General features: G+C 33.8%; 1 protein-coding gene across 5 annotated transcripts; it reads left to right on the top strand.

Moving 5' to 3' along the window:
* The first annotated feature begins 228 nt into the window (after positions 1 to 228).
* LOC134235795 (recombining binding protein suppressor of hairless-like) lies at positions 229 to 21,882 on the top strand. Of its 5 annotated transcripts, none has more exons than XM_062717956.1 (14): positions 229 to 508; positions 9,295 to 9,652; positions 11,871 to 12,051; positions 14,116 to 14,142; positions 14,608 to 14,703; positions 14,930 to 15,095; positions 15,500 to 15,674; positions 16,386 to 16,523; positions 17,127 to 17,239; positions 17,559 to 17,657; positions 17,884 to 17,925; positions 18,535 to 18,690; positions 18,855 to 19,040; positions 19,423 to 21,882. In XM_062717956.1, the coding sequence occupies exons 2-14, from the start codon at positions 9,340 to 9,342 to the stop codon at positions 19,594 to 19,596; spliced, it is 1,866 nt and encodes a 621-aa protein (XP_062573940.1). In that variant the 5' UTR covers positions 229 to 508; positions 9,295 to 9,339; the 3' UTR covers positions 19,597 to 21,882. The 5 variants fall into 5 exon arrangements, with proteins under 5 accessions (XP_062573940.1, XP_062573937.1, XP_062573939.1 ...); XM_062717953.1 differs by lacking the exons at positions 229 to 508; positions 17,884 to 17,925 and adding exons at positions 1,168 to 1,529; positions 17,783 to 17,824; XM_062717955.1 differs by lacking the exons at positions 229 to 508; positions 17,884 to 17,925 and adding exons at positions 1,168 to 1,529; positions 17,777 to 17,824 and having other exon boundaries at positions 17,559 to 17,651.
* The last annotated feature ends 1,324 nt before the right edge of the window (positions 21,883 to 23,206 follow it).

Raw genomic sequence — 23,206 nt, forward strand, 5'->3', positions numbered from 1 at the left:
TGATCTGTGGGAATAACTTGCGTGAAACTCTACAGAAATTCCCTGGGGCACCTAGAGGTTGTGAAAGAAAAATTCTCATGATTGAATGCCTACAACATTTTCTTTTATTACATTTTATGCATAATAAATAAAATAAATCATGTATTAATTTATATGTGCAGGCCCGATTCACTAAATCACAATGATGTTTATTTTTGTTGTGTGTTATGAGGGAAACTGAGGGGCAACTAAAGTTTCATACAGGAATCGCCATCTTGTAAGAGTTCCCAAACTTTCTTTATTTTTTGATCGGTATAGTTATAACATCGGCGAAGATTTTGTCTTTTGGTGTCTTAAGGAAGGATTTTAAAACTTTTGCAAGCTAAACTGGGATGATTCAGCTGAAATTAATGGCGTTATTTATCAAAGCATAGTCTGTGCCTCTAACGAAGTTATCCCAATATATATAGGTCAAACAGGGAGCCGCGAATCCAGATCCAGCGAGGAGTCCTTTATTTAGTGTACAAAGGTAAGGTAATTTAAAAATGACGATTTTATACTTTGAAAAAATTCTCTTTTACATATGAAATCGGATATGATGCCTTGTAAATGCAAGCATGCCATGCTTTTAATAACGTGGCACAGACACATCGAGCTTACCAAATCTGAAACCAAGTAAAACATTTGCATGTTTTTATTTAAAATCTTTTTTTTTCCTACCAAAATTATATTTCTTTAAAAAATTAGTTTATTCTGGATAATATGGGGAAAAATCCGAGACAGGTCCCTCACTTGTTGATATTTACTGATTGATCATAATACAGAACAGCATCGAGCAGTTGGTATACGTGATATTTTCTGTCCGAATCTGAAACGATATAATCCCCGACAGCAGGAATGCAGGAGACTGTCGCGATTGAAATGAAAGTCGTGGGAACACCTGCTTTGTGGTGAAAAGATTGACCAATCACTACAACCATAGCAAAAATCTTCGCTGTTCCATTAATCGTGTTAAAATCTTGAAGCCTTGAAATATAATGCGTAAATAAGTAAAATCACACAGTTAATATTAGTGTGATGGAAATAAAGGTTAGAGCCATCTTTAAGAAAAATGTGAAGTATTTAATATTGGTTTATGAATTCAAAATTGGAAATAAATAGTCTGTTCAGCCCTTAGAAATATGTTAACTGAATGGGGAGGTGATTGGAAGAGCTATTAACTATTGTTCTCACGGTGTCCAAATGCAAATGTGAATTTCCCACGGGTCTGGCTTACGTTACAACTGTTATATTCCCATCGTAGTGATGAAATGAAATCTAATTAACATACAGAAAGGAGAATAATTTAAACTTAAAAAAGGACTTATACGTGCACTGGGCGAAGGGAGATGAAGTGTGTCAAACTGTTTATGTTCTATACTGGATAATGACTTACAGTGTGTGTCATTTGTGAACTATTTAGTGGGGGATTGATACATGAATTATATATTTTCAATTATTTGACAATGAATTAAAAGACAATGAATGAACAGCATTTATATGTTTCCCAGGTAGGTTTTTAAAAAATACTTATTACCAGATAATATATTTAAAAATTCTTTTGTAGTAAATAAATACCTTATCAGAGACCTATATACTAACTGTTAGGTCCCTGCATAGCCTTACATAAAGACTATGCATTGTCAAAAGTGTAAAATGGGGATCATCAAAGTGTTTTGCTCATAATTTCCTTCCTGGGTTGGTGTAAAACGGATAGACTCTTAAATATTGGAACAAATTTCACAAGTTTAAACAATATCAGGAGCGTGGGAAATATGTCGGTGTTTGTTCAGCAGTGAAACTCGAGATCTGAACAGTTCAGATAACTTTAAAACATTCCTATTTGTTTTCAGCAGTACACCCAAATCTCTGATAGCTTGTTTATGGTTTTAAATTTTTTCACACCAAACAGAAGATTAAAATTTTATAGTAAATTCTTGATATCAAATACAATTTTACTTTTAATCAAAGATTAAAGCTTTAAGTTTAATAGATGGGTGTGAATACTATGTTAATGTTTTCTCAGTTTTTTGTCAAACTTAATACTTTGTAGATTTTCTTATGGATTGCTGGAAAGTTTGAGATGAATATATATTTGGTATTTTAATTAGAATTTTATTTTCACATTTTGATTTTTTTTAAAACTAAAAAGCAACTTGTCTTCAGCTACTTTACAAGCAGGAGTCCTTATATAAGACGCTCTCTGACTAAATGAACTCATTAATCATGTCAATTGTCTTGTTCAGTGGGCAGTTATCTAGAGGTTCACAAGTTTACAAATGTACTTGTCTATTTTATACTGACCTTGTAATAGAGATCCTAATGGAGTCCAAGTGTAGGTCACATAAAAAAAATGAAAACTATTTTTTCCACCTTTTCAAACATTGTATGATAAGCTTATACATACATGTACTATAAATAGCATACTGAAAAAGAAATTTTCCTTTAATTAATATCTTGAGAAAATGTACGGAGAATTTCCCATGCAGACCTTTTGTTTGTTCCTCTCTCTGTCACCTCTGCAACTCATGTCAAGATTTGTTAGTTGTTACAGAATTGAAAAAGAAGATAAGTACAAGGATTATTTAAATTTTATCTGTAGTTCAAGATTAAATTTATGAAAGATTGAAGGATAAGCAATAATTACATGCAATGAATTCAAATAATTGCACTTTGGACAAATTTTCATGGAAATTTTGCCAGTGTAGTGTACACACATGCAGTTTAAACCACATGGAAAGAAGTACCTATAGATGTACTAGCTACTTTATCCTGTATATATTTAAATTTTTCAATAATTTTATTTGCTTTTCCTTTTATATATTAACATAAAAATTATTAATCTGTTTGAAATTAGTTGATTTGTTTTTAATCTTGAAGAAAATTGATGTACAAAATTATATATAATCGTTGAGACTCCACTCTATCAGTATCAAATTTTCTTTGTAATTTATTCATGATGAAATAATTTTGAAACTTGTGGGAAATAAGAATAATGTAAACAAATCAAATATGAAGGATTATTTTTCTAATAATTTAAAAGAGAGAAAAGACTCAAATTTCAAGTCAGTCGGAGTCATGAACAATATTGGTACCGGTACTGTTATTTTATTACTCAAGTCAGAGAATGAGATATGTTTTGTAACCAAATATATATGTTTTTAAAATTCATTTTGCTCCTAAATTCACTTTAATTTTTATATACATGTATTACATCAAACCTTTGAGTGAACTGAAAGGAAAATGCTTGAAAAATTATCAATGCATTTATCTTCAACTTTTTAATTTTAACTAGTAGGTCAATGAATTTTATTTAATGTTTATATGTTCATGTAATTGTACTTTCATTTCATGAAATTAGTATAATATCCTAATTTTGAAAAAATATGTGTATGATTTAGGGGGAAAATGCGAGAAGAGAGCATTTTATAGTATTATACTGTTGTGTTTCCTCGGAAGTTGACATAGCGAGGAAAGTTTTAGTTTATTGTTACCAAGAACTAGAGGATGTAGTCAAAGAGGTCAATGAGTTTGAAAATCATCAAGTATGAGTTTATATTTGATAGAATCAAATTTTCAATTTATATGTTACAAGAAGGTTCAGTCTCTACTTTTCAATAATGACCAGAAAGAAAAAAATGAATACAAATGAAATACTGATAAAATTCCTAAACAGTTATAAAAATGCAGCAGAAATTGGAACATTATATACCAGTACTTGAACATGTTGAATGAATAGGATAAAAAGTAAGAAATTACTAAGAAAACTACTACCGTAATTACAGAACTTTGAAATTGGAAGGAATATATTATATAAGTTAAAATTTATGTATTTATTAAAAGTTTAGTATTAGTAAGTTTTTATCAGTTGGTAATTAATCTAGAACATAATGAGCTAGAATATTATAAATTGAAAGTTACACTTGATGGTATGAAGTTCAGACTAAGATATGAACACTGGAATGAGGACATTGGACAAATGAAGCCCCTGCATAATTAGCAGCAGATGTTGCACTCTGAACCAGTTTATGAATAGGAGTAAACATATATTGCTGATTTATTCAGGTCCTCTTTGCATTTTCTTAAGCGTCAGTGGTGTCATTTTTGATAACATGCCATGATAAAGCATTGCATCGGTTGTCAACACTCTTTGATTTCTGTGAGAGGGGGAAAACAGGGGAGTGTGTGAATTTTAAGTAGATCCGTGACCCAATTCAGGGTTAATCGGAATTCACAATGCACATTCGCTTGCTTCTCAGATCTCCGTACTGTGAATTGTGTAGCCGTCAGACAGCTGCAAGGAGAGAAAAAAGGACATATACTGTGACATTTTTATTTATAGAATTCATAAAGTTGGAATCTGTAATAAAAATAAATGGAAGGGGGGTGGGTTATTATTGGGAATTGTTACCGTTAGATGCTACCAGACTTGCTGGATGCTGTATTTTGAAGTACTGGTGTCTCACTGTTGATTTACAACCTGCTGATTGCATTCTGCTGCCGTCTAAGCTCATAAATGTCAAGACTGATGCAGAATACATCAGTAATAGGGTAGCATTGCTGCACTTGGAAACTCTTTTGGCGGCACATCAAACACTGCGCCGTGGGGCTGTCTGAAGAAAAGCTGAACACAAAACAATGTATTTGGCCCTAGTTTCTGACTTCTGCACTCTCATGGAAGGCAGCTTGATTGAGAGTTTTATCAGAAAATAGAAATATTGTAATTGATTTATTCAGTTTATGAAATGAAGTTCATAAAATCTAGAATCAAAGTAGCATAATCAGAAATTTAATGTAAGGGTGAAAGAAGGGAGCTGTAGATTCATAAAATTTTAAAAGCATTTTTCTGTCACCTGAGTAAACTCAGGTGACCTATTTCTATCCGTTTTCGTCTGTCATATTGTGCGTCGTCCGTCGTGTGTTAACATTTGAACATTTTCAGCTTCTTCTTTGCAACCGCTCAACCAATTTCAACCAAATTTAACATAAAGCATTTATGGGTGAAGGGGAACAAAAATTTTGAATTTCATGGTCCTTGCCCCCCTGGGGCCTGAGGGGTGGGGCTAAAACCACTAAAATTAATGCAGTCTTTAAAAATCTTCTTTACTCCTGGACATCAAGCAGTCAAACTGTTTGCATGATTGTAATCAGCATTGAGTCCTCTACCAAAATTACGAAATTCATGGCCCTGGGGTCAGGGGTTCTAGTGCTAGGGTGGGGTTATATAGATTATATAATGAAAATACATTATTTCTTTGAAAATCTTCTTCTCTGCTTCTGGGTATTTAATAAACAAACCAAATACATAGTTATGTTGAATAATGCTGCCTCTTCCAAATTTGTGAATTTCATGGCCCCTGCCCCCCTGGGGCCTGAGGGGTGGGGCCAAAACCACTAAAATTAATGCAATCTTTAAAAATCTTATTTTTTACTCCTGAACATCAAGCAGTCAAACTGTTTGCATGATTGTAATAAGTATTGAGTCCTCTACCAAAATTGTGAAATTCATGGCCCCGGCATCAGGGTTCTCAGGTGCTAGGGCGGGGCTATATAGATTATATAGTGAAAAAGCATTATTTCTTTGAAAATCTTCATCTCTGCTCATTGGCATTAGATAAACAAACCAAGTGCATAGTTTTGTTGAATAAGGTAGCCTCTTCCAAAATTGTGAATTTCATGGCACTGGGGTCAGAGGTTCTTAGGTGCTAGGGTGGGGCTATATAGATTATATAGTAAAAAAGCATTATTTGTTTGAAAATCTTCTTTTCTGCTCCTGGGTATTTAATTAAGTATGAAAGTTGTTTCGTGATACTCAGGTGACCTATAAGGCCCGTGGGCCTCTTGTAATTCTAATAAAATTTTCAACAATCTGATATGTGATGTGCTTTGCAAAGTAGTGACAGTATATTTTCCCTTTGTAGAATGGTTATACCTATAATGTGTATTACCTTTGTAGAATGGTTATTCCAACAGTGTGTTTTCCCTTTGTAGAATGGTTATACCTACAGTGTGTTTTCCCTTTGTAGAATGGTTATACCTATATATGGTTATACCTACCACTATACCTAGTGTGTGTATTCCCTTTGTAGAATGGTTATACCTATAGTGTGTTTTCCTTTGTAGAATGGTTATACCTACAGTATGTTTTACCTTTGTAGAATGATTATACCTATCGTGTGTTTTCCTTTGTAGAATGGTTATACCTACAGTGTGTTTTCCCTTTGTGCAATGGTTATACCTATAGCGTGTTTTCCCTATGTAGAATGGTTATGTCTATAGTGTGTTTTCCCTTTGTGGAATGGTTATACCTATAGTGTGTTTTCCCTTTGTAGAATGGTTATACCTACAGTATGTTTTCCCTTTGTAGAATGGTTATACCTATAGTGTGTTTTCCTTTGTAGAATGGTTATACCTATAGTGTGTTTTCCCTTTGTGGGATGGTTATACCTATAGTGTGTTTTACCTTTGTGGAATGGTTATGCATACAGTGTGTTTTCCCTTTCTTTGTGGAATGGTTATTCATACAGTGTGTTTTCCCTTTGTAGAATGGTTATACCTACAGTGTGTTTTCCCTTTTTGAAATGGTTATACATGAATGGTTATACCTACAGTGTTTTCCCATTGTAGAATGGTTATATCTATAGTGTGTTTTCCCTTTGTAGAATGGTTATACCTACAGTATGTTTTCCCTTTGTAGAATGGTTATACATATAGTGTGTTTTCCCTTTGTAGAATGGTTATACCTATAGTGTGTTTTCCTTTGTAGAATGGTTATACCTATAGTGTGTTTTCCGTTGTAGAATGGTTATACCTATAGTGTGTTTTCCCTTTGTAGAATGGTTATACCTATAGTGTGTTTTCCTTTGTAGAATGGTTATATCTATAGTGTGTTTTCCCTTTGTAGAATGGTTATACCTACAGTATGTTTTCCCTTTGTAGAATGGTTATACCTATAGTGTGTTTTCCCTTTGTAGAATGGTTATACCTATAGTGTGTTTTCCCTTTGTAGAATGGTTATACCTATAGTGTGTTTTCCTTTGTAGAATGGTTATACCTGTAGTGTGTTTTCCCTTTGTAGAATGGTTATACCTGTAGAATGGTTATACCTATAGTGTGTTTTCCCTTTGTAGAATGGTTATACCTACAGTATGTTTTCCCTTTGTAGAATGGTTATACATATAGTGTGTTTTCCCTTTGTAGAATGGTTATACCTATAGTGTGTTTTCCTTTGTAGAATGGTTATACCTATAGTGTGTTTTCCTTTGTAGAATGGTTATACCTATAGTGTGTTTTCCCTTTGTAGAATGGTTATACCTATAGTGTGTTTTCCTTTGTAGAATGGTTATATCTATAGTGTGTTTTCCCTTTGTAGAATGGTTATACCTACAGTATGTTTTCCCTTTGTAGAATGGTTATACCTATAGTGTGTTTTCCCTTTGTAGAATGGTTATACCTATAGTGTGTTTTCCCTTTGTGGAATGGTTATAACTACAGCGTGTTTTCCCTTTGTAGAATGGTTATACCTATAGTGTGTTTTCCCTTTGTAGAATGGTTATACAAGGGGCATTTCAAAAGTTCTGGCAACTGTTTCATAGAAGATTAACCGTTTTACGGAAATTATTGAGTTTGATATCATTGGAAAGTATTGTGACATCACTTTATAATTTTTATGACGTAATAACTCCGAAAATGACGTCAGAATATAGAATTTATAGCATACTGACCATAAAAATGATGTAACAAAAGACACAATTTGATAAAATTAAAATTTTCAAGACAACTTTTGCTCATTACTCGGACGCAAGCTAACGGACGCAAATGCCATTTTGTGGAACGTTTACATAGAGACTACAATCTATCATATGGTATTTTATTTCGAAGATCTTGTTCTGAAATGGTTTTAGCGAGTGTCAAACTTAGCATGGTTTTATCGAATCTCACTCAAACTTTTGCGTTAAAGAGACCTAAATGTGAGAAAAAGACAGAGTTGACAATCAAAGAAAAATAGGCGATCGTGTTACAAAATTTGATGGCATAAATTCACCAGGTGTTTTTACCAGATTTGTGGTATCGATGAAGGCTTAAGAGTAGTTAAGTTTAGTGTGCCCCATATTTTGTCGTAAAATCCAAAATGGCGGCAGCGCAGTTGTAACCCAACCGTACCTCCACATATTCGCAAATTTTAATGTATGGAAAATGAATAAGACTTTACATGTCTGACTAACTTATATTCATTTTTTGGATTCAAAAGTCAACAGCAGTAGTGAGTTTTGGGGCGCCGAAGTTGAATTTGTATGAAAAAATAGGCACAGAATCAAGTCGGGGACAAGATTTAGTACATTTTATTCGTAAACGGTAAGAGTCCTGTTACTCAAAATATATTTCATGAAAACTGCATTAATATACTTCAGTTTAATACAGAACATGTTTTATTTCAAACAATGGAGAGCTATATAAAAGACCGAAAATCCAGCCGTATCATGTAAATAAAAATCTTAAATGAATGTTTATGATAGCATAACCGGACATAAACCGTGCTCGTAAACAAACCATACAATGAATAATGGAATTGCTGATAAACAGTATCATAGTCCTACTCTACCTCTTTGCAAATTAAAATTTTCTTTGAAATATTTTTTCAAATAAGCCTTTGGCAGCACTTTTACGATCGTCTCATGTGGATAAAAATGCAACTTTTCAGTATGCTAAACATTCTATATTCTGACATCATTTTCGGAGTTACTACATCATAAAAATTATAGAGTGATGTCACAATATGTGTATATTTTTCTGATCTTTCCAATGATATCAAACTCAAAAATTTCCGTAAAACGGTTTACTTTTTATTAAACAGTTGCCAGAAATTTTGAAATGCCCCTCGTACCTATAGTGATTTTTCCCTTTGTAGAATTGTTATACCTATAGTTTGTTTTCCCTTTGTAGAATTATAGTGTGTTTTCCCTTTGTAGAATGGTTATACCTATAGTGTGTTTTCCCTTTGTAGAATGGTTATACCTACAGTGTGTTTTCCTTTTGTAGAATGGTTATACCTATAGTGTGTTTTCCCTTTGTAGAATGGTTATACCTATAGTGTGTTTTCCCTTTGTAGAATGGTTATACCTACAGTGTGTTTTCCCTTCGTAGAATGGTTATACCTATATATGGTTATACCTACCACTATACCTAGTGTGTGTTTTCCCTTTGTAGAATGGTTATACTTATAGTGTGTTTTCCTTTGTAGAATGGTTATACCTACAGTGTGTTTTCCCTTTGTAGAATGGTTATACCTACAGTGTGGGGCCAGCACAGACTGACCACCTCATGAGTTGCTCCCAGCCCCAACAAAATGGTCCCCATAGCAACCACAGCTTCATGCATCACAACAGTAATGCTGGATTCACCCTCCACCCTCCTACGGAGCGATCCTACGCCGGCCGACCCGACCCAGGTCCATCCTCAAGGTCAGATCTAAGTGGTCACATGGCACACAGCAGCTATGAGAATCCGATGGACTTGTCCAGCAACAAACCAGGAAATTCTGGCCGACATGTCAAGGAAGAGGGTCGTCACCATGGCTACATGGCTGGTATGGGAACCACCCCTGTATCTGTTGGAATCCCAGAACACCTTCATGGTTTGTTTTTTTAAATGCTAAAAATCTCCTTGAATCAGTACAAAGTTTATTTTAGTTTAATGTAATGAGACAAGGTCAAAGGAAATGAGGTACTTCAAGGTCACATACAAAAGTCTAGAATGCAGAAGGTGGTGTTAGTGAAAAAAAAAAACATGTAACAGTCCATCTAAGAATAAAGTGTCAAGATTTTTATAAAATGGGAGTTTCTTTTCCGTACCTTCTAATAGGATATAGTTAATTTTTTATGACACATTTATTACCAGGGCTGACTTCGTGTTTAACTGTATCCAATGCTAGTACTAATGGCAGACATGGATTAAGATTTATTGGAGTCGGGAGAGGGTTTTTTAATGGTCCCTGATCTGTTCTCTACCTGAGAGGATGGGAATTATGGGACGCGTACAGGTGTTAGCAGATTATAAATAATCAGCAGATAAACCCAACTGTAGCCCTGATAACAGGCAGGATAGTGTAGTCCAAAAGTCTCAAGGTTCTGTCCAGTTCAGTTTTTTGTGAAATGAATTTTTTCACACTGATGTCAATGGTATTTTTAATTTGTGAATGGAATAGAATGTTAAGTATATCAATGTTTTAATAAATTAACACAGAACATCTATTTGAGATAGTTTCTGGCAGAGTCCAGTACAATATGGCTCTTTGAATTCTATATACACATATCAATAGAATGGAGGTGATTTTGAACAAAGCTGTACTTTTGGAAATCACAAATTATTGATGATAAAGAATATTCTCTCTCCATATCTTTCAAACAATGGTCTGATGGTTTATTGGAGGAAATTAGCTCATTTATTACAATGGAATCACCTAATTATTTGTTTGATGAATTTTCAAACTACATGTTGGTTGGTAAGGATATTTTTAAGAATGAAGATGACAGAAGAGGTAGAAAATTCAAAGAAACAAAATTTTAAATCCTCTATTTCATTTTAAGTTCTTTTAATACTGGTATGTCTGTTAAGATATTTTTAAAGATATCAGGAAAGTTTATTTTAGAGGCCTGTAGTTAGTAAATAATAATAGATTAATCAAGTATTCAAAATGCATGATTTTAGTATATTTTAAAAAGATATATATTTATTTTTAAAAATATTTTTATATTACACATATATAATTATCCTGTTATTTTTATGCCCCCCTTCGAAGAAGGGAGGGCATATTCCGTCGGTCCGTCGGTCTGTCGGTCCATTCAGTTTCCGTTCATTTTCTTCATAACCGTTGCACATACTGAAATGAAATTTGGTATACAGATATATCACATGAATATCTAGGCCAAGTTTTGTTTTTATCGCACCATTTTTGACAGAGTAATGCCCCTTGGACTTAGAAAAATTTCAATTATTTGCAGTTTCCGCTCATTTTCTTTGCAACCGTTGCACATACTGAAATCAAATTTGGTATACAGATATATCACATGAATATCTAGGCCAGGTCTTGTTTTGGGTACGATTGCACCATTTTTGACAGAGTTATGCCCCTTGGACTTGGAAAAATTTCAATTATTTGCAGTTTCCGCTCATTTTCTTTGCAACCGTTGCACATACTGAAATCAAATTTGGTATACAGATATATCACATGAATATCTAGGCCAAGTTCTGTTTTGGGTACGATTGCACCATTTTTGACAAAGTTATGCCCCTTATTCTTGGAAAAATTTCAATTATTTGCAGTTTCCGCTCATTTTCTTTGCAACCGTTGCACATGCTGAAATCAAATTTGGTATACAGATATATCACATGAATATCTAGGTTAAGTTCTGTTTTGGGTATGATCGCACCATTTTTTACAAAGTTATGCCCCTTGGATTTTGAAAAAATTCAATTATTTGCAGTTACTGTTCATTTTCTTTGCAACCGTTGCACATACTGAGATGAAATTTAATATACAGATTAATCAGATGAATATCTAGGTCAAGTTCTGTTTTTGGTACAATCGTGCCATTTTTATATATAAAAAAATTCCAATTTGGGGGTAGGGGGGCATAAGTGTTTTACAAACATCTCTTGTTAATACAATTTCTTTGAGAATAATTGAGTGAAGACTGTATATTGTTTTCATATATATATATATCTTTATTTTAAAAAAGCTTCTCCTTATTCATCTGATTTCAAACAATTAAATCACTGTAAAAAAAAATATTTGAAATAGGTGTATATTTTATGTTTTATTCAAACGGTGACCTTTGACCTTGGTTTGACAGACCCGTCACACATTGTTGCTGGTTCCCTGACCCCACCAGAGAAGATCAATGGAGACCCATGTACCATGGCAACCAGCAGTCCCCTGAGCATCGCCACGGTAACACAGGCTATCCCAGCACCCCCCAGTCCCATCTCCACTCCGTCCCCACTCTACGCCACCAACAGCTTCGTGGACAGAAAGTGAGTAACATTCAGACAGACAAGCTCTAGCATGGTTCTTAGTCTGAGATAAAGTGAGCTGGAACTAAAAAGAGATATGCTTATTAATATAAAAGTTGGTAAGCATTCTCCATGAAAATGTTAATAAAACTTGTATCCAAGAGAAGAAACCGCTGACTTGTCTAAAATGCTTGCAAATATCAGTAGTTAACTCTTCAGAAGTTTTCAAGCTGAATTGTTAAAATCAATTGAAATCGTAGATATTTTGTAATACATGTAGTTGATAACTGGATGAGAAAAACCTGAAAGGACTGATAAAAAAATTCCAAGAAGTTTAAAAAAAAATTGAATCAGGCCATTTTAACTATTTGGTTTGGAAAAGGCAAATGGACAATTTTTTTAAAGATGGCCAAACTGTATATCAAGGAATTTACAAGTTCATTTACTCATGTAAAATAGAGCAATAAACAGGAGGGGATCTATTTTTTAATTCTGAGTTTTAACACCAAATTGCATTCATCCCTGTTCAGTATTCATTTATGCAGTATTAAAATTTTGTCAGTCATTTTATTTTTTGTCAAATGTCACAGTTAAACTAAAACTGCCAATTTATTTATAAGACATTCCCTGGATTTGGAGGAAGTGTCATATTTAAATTATTTTCTCGTTTGTGAAGGCATCTGTAAGAACTAACAATTGTAAGCCCTACTGATCATGCTGATGATAAGATAAAATACCCGGGCACTGCCCCCATAGTCTAATGTCTCATTATACAGCATAAATTTGTAAATTTACATTATCCAAAAAATGATGACTGAATTTCTGAATGACTTCAATATCAGCAGCTCTCATAAATCTGATGAAATGCCATTTATTTTGCACTTAAATGCATTTTTGCACTACATCTAAGATTTCGGTGATAATAAATAAGCTTTTTGCATAAAACTTCAGACGCTTAATGCATGTATCAAATCAGCTCAAAGAGGGAAATCTTGAACAGACTGTCAAGGGAATTTATTTATGAAATTAAAATCTGAATAATTACATGTATGTCAGGTCACAGTAATAATAGTGATTGGCAACCTCGTTTTAGACACATTGTCATGTGAAGAAATTACTCAGCAAACTCGACTCTAACCCAGTTTTATGCTTGTTAAATAGAAATTTTTGATTTTCCATATTGTAAATATTCTGAGCTTTTAAATGTCTAACAAAGACCGCTAGAAGGAAAAATTATACCAGCTATTATATTGCAATCCTTTGTGAATGAAACTTAAAGATTACGAGATTTTAATGAAAGGAATGGGTTTAAGTTAAAAAACTTTAATATGGGAAATAATCGGGTCATTTCCAGGTTAATGTATGCACTGCTTATTTACCTGAGTAAATTCAGGTATAGAATCTGAGCGGGCATTAATTCTGCGGTGACAGTGATGTTTTTTCTTGAGTCACTTTACACAGACAATGGAGGAATGACACTATATCTTTATATTTAAGAATTTGCAGGATAATAAGAACAAAATTTGCTCAGTATTGACTATTTCATAGGGCTGCTTTTCACAATTTTTACAAAATTTAAACTTTGCTTTTGTAACGCAAAATCAAATATTTCTTGTTACATTAAAATAGTTTTAATAAACATGGCCACCTTTGTGTAGCTCAAATACCCATTCAATTCATTACTTAAATAAGCTAATGGGAATGAATATTATGGTACCCTTTCTTTTAATAGGAAACCATTATTTGGCTTGTTTACCATCACAAAATTTTTTCTTGGACGAAAAAAAACATTTGCATTTGTGGCCTCCTCTTAAATTTTGACTTCTCTGGCAAAGCCTGTGGTGATTTATGAACATAAACTGCATCATAGATGAATGTATAACACACTGTGTATTTAGTAATGTACTTGTAAAAAAAAACTCATTTGACCCCAATATTCAAGGAGGAAAACCGGAAACCAGTGAGTTGATACTTAAACTTTAAAAAAAAATATCTGATGTAAAGTACACAGCACACTGTAAACAAAGTTAATTCCATTACTGTAACTCTGATACAATTTAAATATTTTTTTTTTTTTTTTTCCAGCAATTATCAAGATCAGAGATTGACAAAGTGAGTACAATTAAATACTGTGAAATTAATTATTTTCATTGGTGAGATATTTGTGAGGATTTTCATGTTTGAAGAATTTCTGAAGTGTTTTTTGCATAGAGGACATGAATTTGTGGGACTCTAAAATAAGTGTTTTAAGCTACCACAAAAATAAGTGATTTTACAGTAATAACTTTAGAGTTCTTTGGAGATAACAGATTCTTATAATGACAAAACTGTACTTTATACTTGTCTTGAATACTAAGTATTTATTTAGCAGAATTTGTTTCTGATGAATAAAAATGCAAAATGCTGCTAATGAGAGAAATTCAATAAATAAAGTATTTACTTTATTCCAAGAACAAAATTATTCCTATGTGATCCATATATACACATTATATGACATATATAAATAACTTTTCATTCTACTGCCATTGATTTAAGTGTGAAGACAGCAGTTGATTCATTATTTGTTTTCATTGATAGGGAGGCCATGAGGAATTATCTGAAGGAGAGGGGAGACCAGATATTAGTCATATTACACGCCAAAGTCGCACAAAAATCATACGGAAACGAAAAAAGGTACGTTTTCATAAAAGTGCCATTATCTTATAGCAGTGATGAAATGAGGAAGGAAAAAGTATTTCTCAGTGGCACAAAATAATAAGGGAAGGAACAGTAACTCTTCATGTAAAAAACTCATTGGATAAAAGAAAAATGGCAGGAGAAACTTTAAAAGGAGTTTTAAAGTATAAGAGTACTTTTAGTGAAAAAAATGCAATTCAAGCTTAATATTTCTGTTGGACAGGTTTTTCTGCCCACCCCCCTGTATATACCTCTTTGGGAGTGGCTGGAAACGGAAAAAGGAAGCGATTGAGGCTGAGGGGGGCACAGAACAGGACTCCACGACATGTGCCTTTATGGGGATTGGGAACTCTGACCAGGAGATGGTGCAGCTCAACCTGGAGGGCAAGGTCACATACATTTATCATTAGCAGGCTCGTCTCAGACATTAGCCTTTGATAAAATGTTGATTTTTTAAGGGACCCAAATCTGTATGTAGGGAATAAGCTTTGTCTTATATGACTCTTATTCTATATCTTGTAAACAGTTTTATTAAGGACAGTATTTAGGCCATTATCGGAAACCCACAATTGATTAGAATTTGTTCCTCTTTGAATGTGGCAAATGCCCTGTATTTTACACTTCATTGACTAGGAAAAAAGAAAATAAGATTAATGGTTCATGTATATAATGTAAATGAAACAATTTGATGCATATATGGAATCTTGTTAACACAATAGTATGATTGTTTCATGCCCCCATGGGGGATCACTTCAGCTCTTGTTTACTTTTGTTTACCTCTTTATTTTAACAGAATTATTGTGCAGCCAAGACATTGTATATATCGGACTCTGACAAGAGGAAACATTTTATGTTGACTGTGAAAATGTTCTTTGGGAATGGACAGGACATTGGTGTATTCAATAGTAAACGGATTAAAGTGATATCAAAACCTTCCAAGAAGAAACAGTCACTGAAGAATGCGGATTGTGAGTTTGTCAACTTCTTCTCTTGTTTATAGATAAAAATTTCTATAAAAAAAAATCCCTGTCATAGAAGTCTTGTAGGTTAGAGCGAAGTTTAATAATGGTCTTATAAAAGATATAGTGCACAAAATTTGAGAATGGGAGATATTACTCCTATTATATTTGTAAAATGTTCCAAGGTAAACCAATTTGAACTGTGTAGACTGTAGGGATGTAAAGGAATGAATTTTGTGTTTAGATCCAGTGTTATGTGTTGCAGTTTATGTTGCTTCACTTTAAGAAAGAACTTATGAAGCATTTATCAGTTAAAGTTATCATAATTAATGTCATCAGTACATATTACATTCACACAGAATTGTCATTGTTAAGGATTTATCGTTAATATCAGTATATCATTTAAAAGAAAATATTGACAAAATGATTTTATATTAAAATTTAGGACACAAATACTCAAAATTTTAATGGTGTAATCAATCAGAGTTCTAAAAGTTTACACATATTATAGGCTAAAATTTTAGATGTAACTGGTGCCAAAATCATAAATGTCAAATCATTTTGAGTCATATAACTACCAAGTTATCCTACATCAAACAACTGCCCTACAGAAATGTTCTACAGAAGTAATGGACTAAAGTGACAGATATAACATCGGATTGATTTGGCTCGTCTAGACTTTATGTACCAACTAATCATTGATGAACTTTATTTTGGCAGTGTGTATTGCGTCGGGAACAAAAGTAGCCCTGTTTAACCGACTTCGTTCCCAGACCGTCAGTACGCGGTACCTCCACGTGGAGAATGGTAACTTCCATGCCAGCTCTACCCAGTGGGGAGCATTCACCATCCATTTACGTGAGTATTGATTTCTGAGGAAGACTTGAATGAAATAATGGGCTTTCATCTTAAACCATCCATTGTTTGGGCCCATTTATGATGAGACAAATTGGTTAGGCAATTTTTTTAAATGGAAGATTTGTAAACAGAGTTTGAAACTTTTTCATAATTTTTTTTCCCATTTAATGGCTGTTAGTCTTTTTAAAGTCCAAAACATTTTCAAACACATGCACAAACAGGATTTGTTTCTTTTATACTTGTGTACTTTTAGCCACTCTTTGTGTGGTAATGTGAACTTCCAAAGTTGATAGAATTTTGCTTTAAAAAATTAATTCTAAAATAGATCTGAAAGTAACAATTTAAAAGATAGTGGATCTTTAAACTTTAATTACATTCCAAGGATGCTGTTATTAATTTTTGAATTGATGACGTTTTGTTGAATGATGGGAGGTCTATTTCCATTGTTGATGTCGGAAAGCTGTACTTTAATGGATGATATTTCATAATACTGGATGGTGTATACAGTAACATAATATTTTGATTGTGAGTAGATAATGTATGATAATATTAGTTGCTGTATTTAGTAGATGATATATGGTAACAGTGGTTGTTTTATTTCAGTGGATGACAATGAGGGGGAATCAGAAGAGTTTACCGTCAGAGATGGATACATCCACTACGGATCTACCATCAAACTTGTGTGTTCTGTCACTGGAATGGCACTGCCAAGACTCGTAAGTCTATAAGTCACAAGTTAGCAGAGACTTAAGTCTGTATGTCAGATTTCTACACGACTCAATACTAAACTTTATAATACCAAGACTTGCAAGTCTTTAAGTCAGAAATTAGCAAAGATTTCAGTTTGCATGTCAGACAGCTAAACCACAAAGTTTCAAGTCCAGACGTCGAACTTTTCAGACTCAGCTAAGAATTGTAGTCTTTCTAATAGTCAGAATGAAGCAAAGACACTGATATATGTGTCCATTTCTAAAAGCAGGGCATTTGAGACTGTCACCATCTTTACATGTTTCGTTATTGTTTATCTTGTTACAGATCATTCGTAAGGTGGACAAGCAGACGGCCATCTTGGACGCTGATGACCCGGTGTCCCAGCTCCACAAGTGTGCCTTCTACATGAAAGACTCGGAGAGGATCACAGGAACGCATCACAGGTAAACTCTATAGTATTGTGTGTCACAGGAACGCTAATTTATATATATCATTCAGTTCCAGGTACCTAATTATATATCTATAGTATTGTGTAGAACTCAGAGAGAATGTACCTCTGTCTGTCACAGGAACGCATCATTCGGTTCCAGGTAACTGTTTATATCTCTATAGTATATATCTCAGTAATATTGTCTAGAACTCAGAGAGAATGTACCTCTGTCTGTCACAGGAATGCATCATTCAGTTCCAGGTGACTAATTATATCTCTATAGTATATATCTCAATAGTATTTAGATTGGGTTTGAACTTTTAAAAATGGCGGCTTCACGATTTCGCTGATATTGAATTAAGGATATATTGAAATAATTTGCATGGTCCCCTGAATTTCAATATATGCGGAGTAGGCTGTAATTGTTTGTATGTTAGTATTGTCTAGGGACTATCTTGCTCAAAGTTGTCTTTTACCTTACATTCAGATGACAAAAATATTATTCAGTAGATATCATCCAAAAAACAGTAATAACAGGTTCCAGTGAACACATATATAAATGCTCATTTGATTATCAACCTTAGATGTGTTATTTTAAAAAAAAAAAAAAAAAAAAAACTTTTTTATAAACCAAATGATCAAGAAACCTGTCCTGATGAAAAGGGGAATAATTTATTTTCTTTAAATTTAATTTAAAAAGTAGAAAATTGAGTTATTCCTCTTTTTATTGTGTGAATACAACAGTGTTTGGTCCAATACAGTGGTGTCTGAGAAACCAAGGATCAAATTCATTTTTAGCCTTATGGCAGTTTTCTAACAGTGGATGAAAAAAAAAACCAAACTTAATTAATCTTTGGCAATATATTTTAGGCTACTCCATGTCCCAAAGAGCCAAACAAAGAAATGATAAACGACGGAGCTTCATGGACAATAATTAGCACAGACAAGGCAGAGTACACATTTTATGAGGGAATGGGGCCAGTTAAGTCCCCTGTTTCACCCGTACCGGTCGTCAACAGTTTACATGTAAGTGTTGATATTATGTGTTCATTACATACATCTAGATTATCATGACAGACTAATCTACATCTATATTTAGGGAAATCATCCAAACTTACATACTAGATATTAAGATAGTGTTTACTCTTAGTTCTCCCACATCATACAGACTTTCATCCTCTCATTTTCAGCTGAATGGAGGAGGAGATGTGGCCATGTTAGAACTGAACGGTGAATTCCTGGCCCCCAATCTGAAGGTGTGGTTCGGGGAGGTGGAGGCTGAGACCATGTTTAGGTGTGAGGAGAGCATGTTTTGTGTAGTCCCTGACATCTCTGCTTTCAGAGCCGGGTGGAGATGGGTGCGGCAGCCATTACAGGTAATTCATTTATATAAGTCATTAAAGACATTCATTGGACACTCGGTGGTTAGAGGGCTCACTCCTTTATCACAATGTCATGGGTTTGAATTATACGGACATTGCTATATGTAAAGCTGTAACTTTTTGGCAATTTTCAATATTTAATGTTAATGAAAACTTTTAGTCATCACTGTTTAAATAGTTTATGAGGGATAAATCAGCGAGTCATTATTCTTGACTTAAAGAAAAGTTGGATATTAGATGTTTGTCTCCAGATGTTTGAGACATTGAGGTATGTCTTTTAAGGACATACATATGTACACTTCCCTGTGGACACTAACATACACTATGTATTTACTTGTTAATCAGAGTTATTACAGAGTTGTCTTCTCCTTGTCAGGTTCCTGTCTTACTGGTGAGGAATGATGGGATAATTTACTCCACGGGTTTGACCTTCACCTACACCCCAGAGCCGGGGCTTCGCGCCCATTCTCGGGAAGTGGACCGGATATTAAGACCGGGCGTGTCCAGTCCAGATTCCACCTCCACAACAAACTTCAGCAATCCCTTATAGTGCCTTGTCCCATACTGGTCATGTGACCAGGCAAACAATTCAACATGGTCATGTGACTAAGCAAACAATTCAACCTGATCATGTGACCAGGCAAATAACCTGGTCTTATGACCCAAAATACAAATCAACCTGGTCATGTAACCTGACAAACAATTTAGCCTTAATCTCTTGACCAGGCAATTCAATCTGGTCATGTGACCAGTCAAACAACCAATCATGTGATATTTTTGTATTTAGTATATGTGGTACAGAATTAACATTGTGCATAAAATCAGAGCTGTAACTCAACAACAACCTAAGTCTTTAGCCTTCAACAAAATTTAATTGTAATTCTGCCTTATTTTTTTTTTTAATTAAGTAAAAACATTTTACAAGTACATTTTTTATAACAAATGAAAGAGATTCCAGAGTGAATACAATTTTTAAAATCTTTTCAGGTTTTTCTGTAAAACTATTTCTAGAATTATCTAACACTGTAGAGGCTGTATAAATTAATAATACATACAGATGTTTACAATGTGGCCGTCTTGTACACTGTGTTATAGATAAGTTAGACACCTGTACACATTAAGTGCTTTAACTATGCCTTCTTATGTCTTCTGTGCTTTGATGTTAATAGTGCTTTCAATTTGTTACCATAAAACCATGTCACAAAGTGACAAAGTATCAAACATGTACCCCCTACCCCTCCAAACACCATATTGAGCACCCCCACCCCCTCCAAACACCATTTTGTGTGCCCTAAGAGTGCCAGTATTTTGTTGACTGTTATATCATCCAATCGGGTTGTTTTTTCTTATTGTATACATCTTGTATGGATCTTCTTGTTTGAGTTTTATGTTATCTTTGTTGAAAACATACATCTTTTTTTTAATTGTAAAAAGACATTTAAGTGAAAAAACACTGAATTTGTAATAAGTGTAATCATCAAGGTCTTTGAGATATACACAATGTATTTCATATATAACTCTTAAAGTGCTTGAAATATATTGTCAGAAGTTGACATGTACCAAAAGCATTTGTAGGACCTTCAGATAGAAGTTTTTTTTTTTTACTTCATAACTATAGGTAATGAGAAACATTATCATCATTTGAATTTACATATGAAAGTTCATGAACAATGTTGAATTAGTTCAGACTTGAGCATTTGTGTATGATTGAAATGGGCATTCTATAACAAGTTATATTTTCATCTTGATGGAACATATTTTTTGATGTCGGTCTAATTTTTGTGAGTCTTTTAAATTTGTTCAGAAGCCCATTAACCGTTCTAAGGCAGCTTCTTCACTGTCGTCTATAGTTAAGTTATAAGTGCTTATCTCTAGTGCATGGAATCATTTATATCTGCTAAAATCCAGGTCTTCTTGGATTTCATTATTTATTCACTTAAAGATTTTGTATTTTCACTTTATGAAATTATTTTGTGAAATTTTAGGATAAAATATGCCAGTGTTGTGATCCATTTTTAGTTACACCCTGTTTGTTTTATTTCTCTTTTAAACCTGTATGTGTGGAATTAAGGCAGTTCTAGGCAGTTTCATGAGAAATGTTATTTTTTAGAAACCATTTTTAGACACAAAGATTACATAGGAACTCAGTCATTGTCCTATTTCTGTTTTGATTACATGGGGCCAATTATCATGGTGATTTCAGAATTGACATTAATTTTAAGTCATTTTAGATTAATTTTAATATTTTAAGATTTCGCAACTCTCTAGTAAGAAAAGTAACTCTTTCTAGGAGAAACATTTATTATCCCTTATAAAACATGTGTTTAAAGGCCATTTCTGTTTAAAAAAAAAATTGACTTGCAATGGGTGCACTTAATTATAAATTAAATCTCTTGCAGCAAAATTTAAGTGTTAGAGAATGACAAGAGAAAGATAATCAAAATTTTACCAATAAACACTAATACTTCCCCATACTTCATGTTCTGGTTGTGGAGGTTCTCTGCATCAGTTACTTTCCATGGTCTTGTTTTGACAATCATGTCCTACTTTCAGTTTCATTTTATGGATATAATGGTGGGACTTTCCTGAGCCTTGTTTTGGTAGTTCATGTAGAAAAAGGAGTGAATCACTGCCCAGATACTGGTTTTAACACATGTTTATTGTATGGTAGGTCTAATTTTGTCCCACTTTACCGACAGTGCCAGTAGCAGCAAATGCATCATCAATGTCATTTTGTGAATGTGAAATCACACCAATTTTCTGTACATAATTTGTTTACTTGTACATTTGATTGTAGTTACTGAATAAATACCTCAATAATAAATTGAAAAAAATATATTTTGTCAGACTTATTTGTAGAATGAATTAACAGGGTTTGGTGAAACATTTTTAGCTCACCTGAGCCGAAGACTCAAGTGAGCTTTTTTCATCACATTTTGTCCGTCGTCCGTCCGTCTGTAAACTTTTCACATTTTTGACTTCTTCTCAAGAAGTATATAAAGGCCAATTTTGACCAAACTTGGTACAAAGCATCCTTATATTAAGGGGAATTTAAATTGTGAAAATAAGGGAGTCCCCTCACAAGGGGAGTGATGTAAGAAAAGACAAAAATAGGGTGGGGTATTAAAAAATCTTCTTCTAAGAACCACTGGGCTAGAAAAGCTGAAACTTATTTATCTGGGGTATAACATTCTTAAATGTTAAAAATCATGACCCCCAGGGATTTCGGGGCCACAATGGGGAATCAAACTTTTACTTAGAAATATATAGGAAAAATCCTTAAAAATCTTCTTCTCAAGAACCACTGGGCCAGAAAAGCTGAAACTTATGTGAAAGCATCCTTAGGTAGTGCAGATTCTAAATTCTTAAAATGTGTGACCCCCGGGGATAGGGTTCCTGGGGCCACAATGGGGAATCAAACTTTTACATAGAAATATATAGGAAAAATCTTTTAAAATCTTCTTCTCAAGAATCACTGGGCTAGAAAAGCTGAAACTTATGTAGAAGCATCCTGGGATAGCGTAGATTCTAAATTGTTAAAGTCATAACCCCCGGGGGTTGGGCAGGGCCACATTGGGGAATCAAAGTTTTACATAGAAATATATGGGAAAATCTTTAAAAATATTCTTCTCAAGTACCACTGGGGCAGAAAAGCAGAAACTTATGTGGAAGCATCCCAGGGTAGTGTAGATTCCAAATTGTTAAAGTCATGACCCCCAGGGGTTGGGCAGGGCCACATTGGGGAATTAAGAGTTTTACATAGAAATATATAGGAAAAATCTTTAAAAATTTTTGTGTGAACCACTGGGCAAGTAAGTAAATTGTGGAAGCATCCCAGTGTGTAGTGTAGATTCCAAATTGTAAAAATATCATTTCGGGGGTTGGGCAGGGCCATAATGGGGGATCAAAGTTTTACATAGCATATATAGGAAAAATCTTTGAAAATCTTTTTTCAAGAACCACTGAGCCAGAAGCTGAAACTTTTGTGGAAGCATTCTGGGGTAAATATATTTAAATTGTAAAAATATTTGATGTTGTGCAGAGCCACAATGGGGAATCAAAGTTTTACATAGAAATATATAAAAAATCTTCTTTGCAAGAACCACTGGGCCAGAAAAGCAGAAACTTATGTGGAAGAATCCTGGGATAGTGTAGAGAAA

Source organism: Saccostrea cucullata, unplaced genomic scaffold, assembly GCF_032062105.1.
Source record: "Saccostrea cucullata isolate Sc308-1 unplaced genomic scaffold, CSIRO_AGI_Scuc_v1 ctg115, whole genome shotgun sequence".
Classification (NCBI taxonomy): Eukaryota; Metazoa; Mollusca; class Bivalvia; order Ostreida; family Ostreidae; genus Saccostrea; species Saccostrea cuccullata.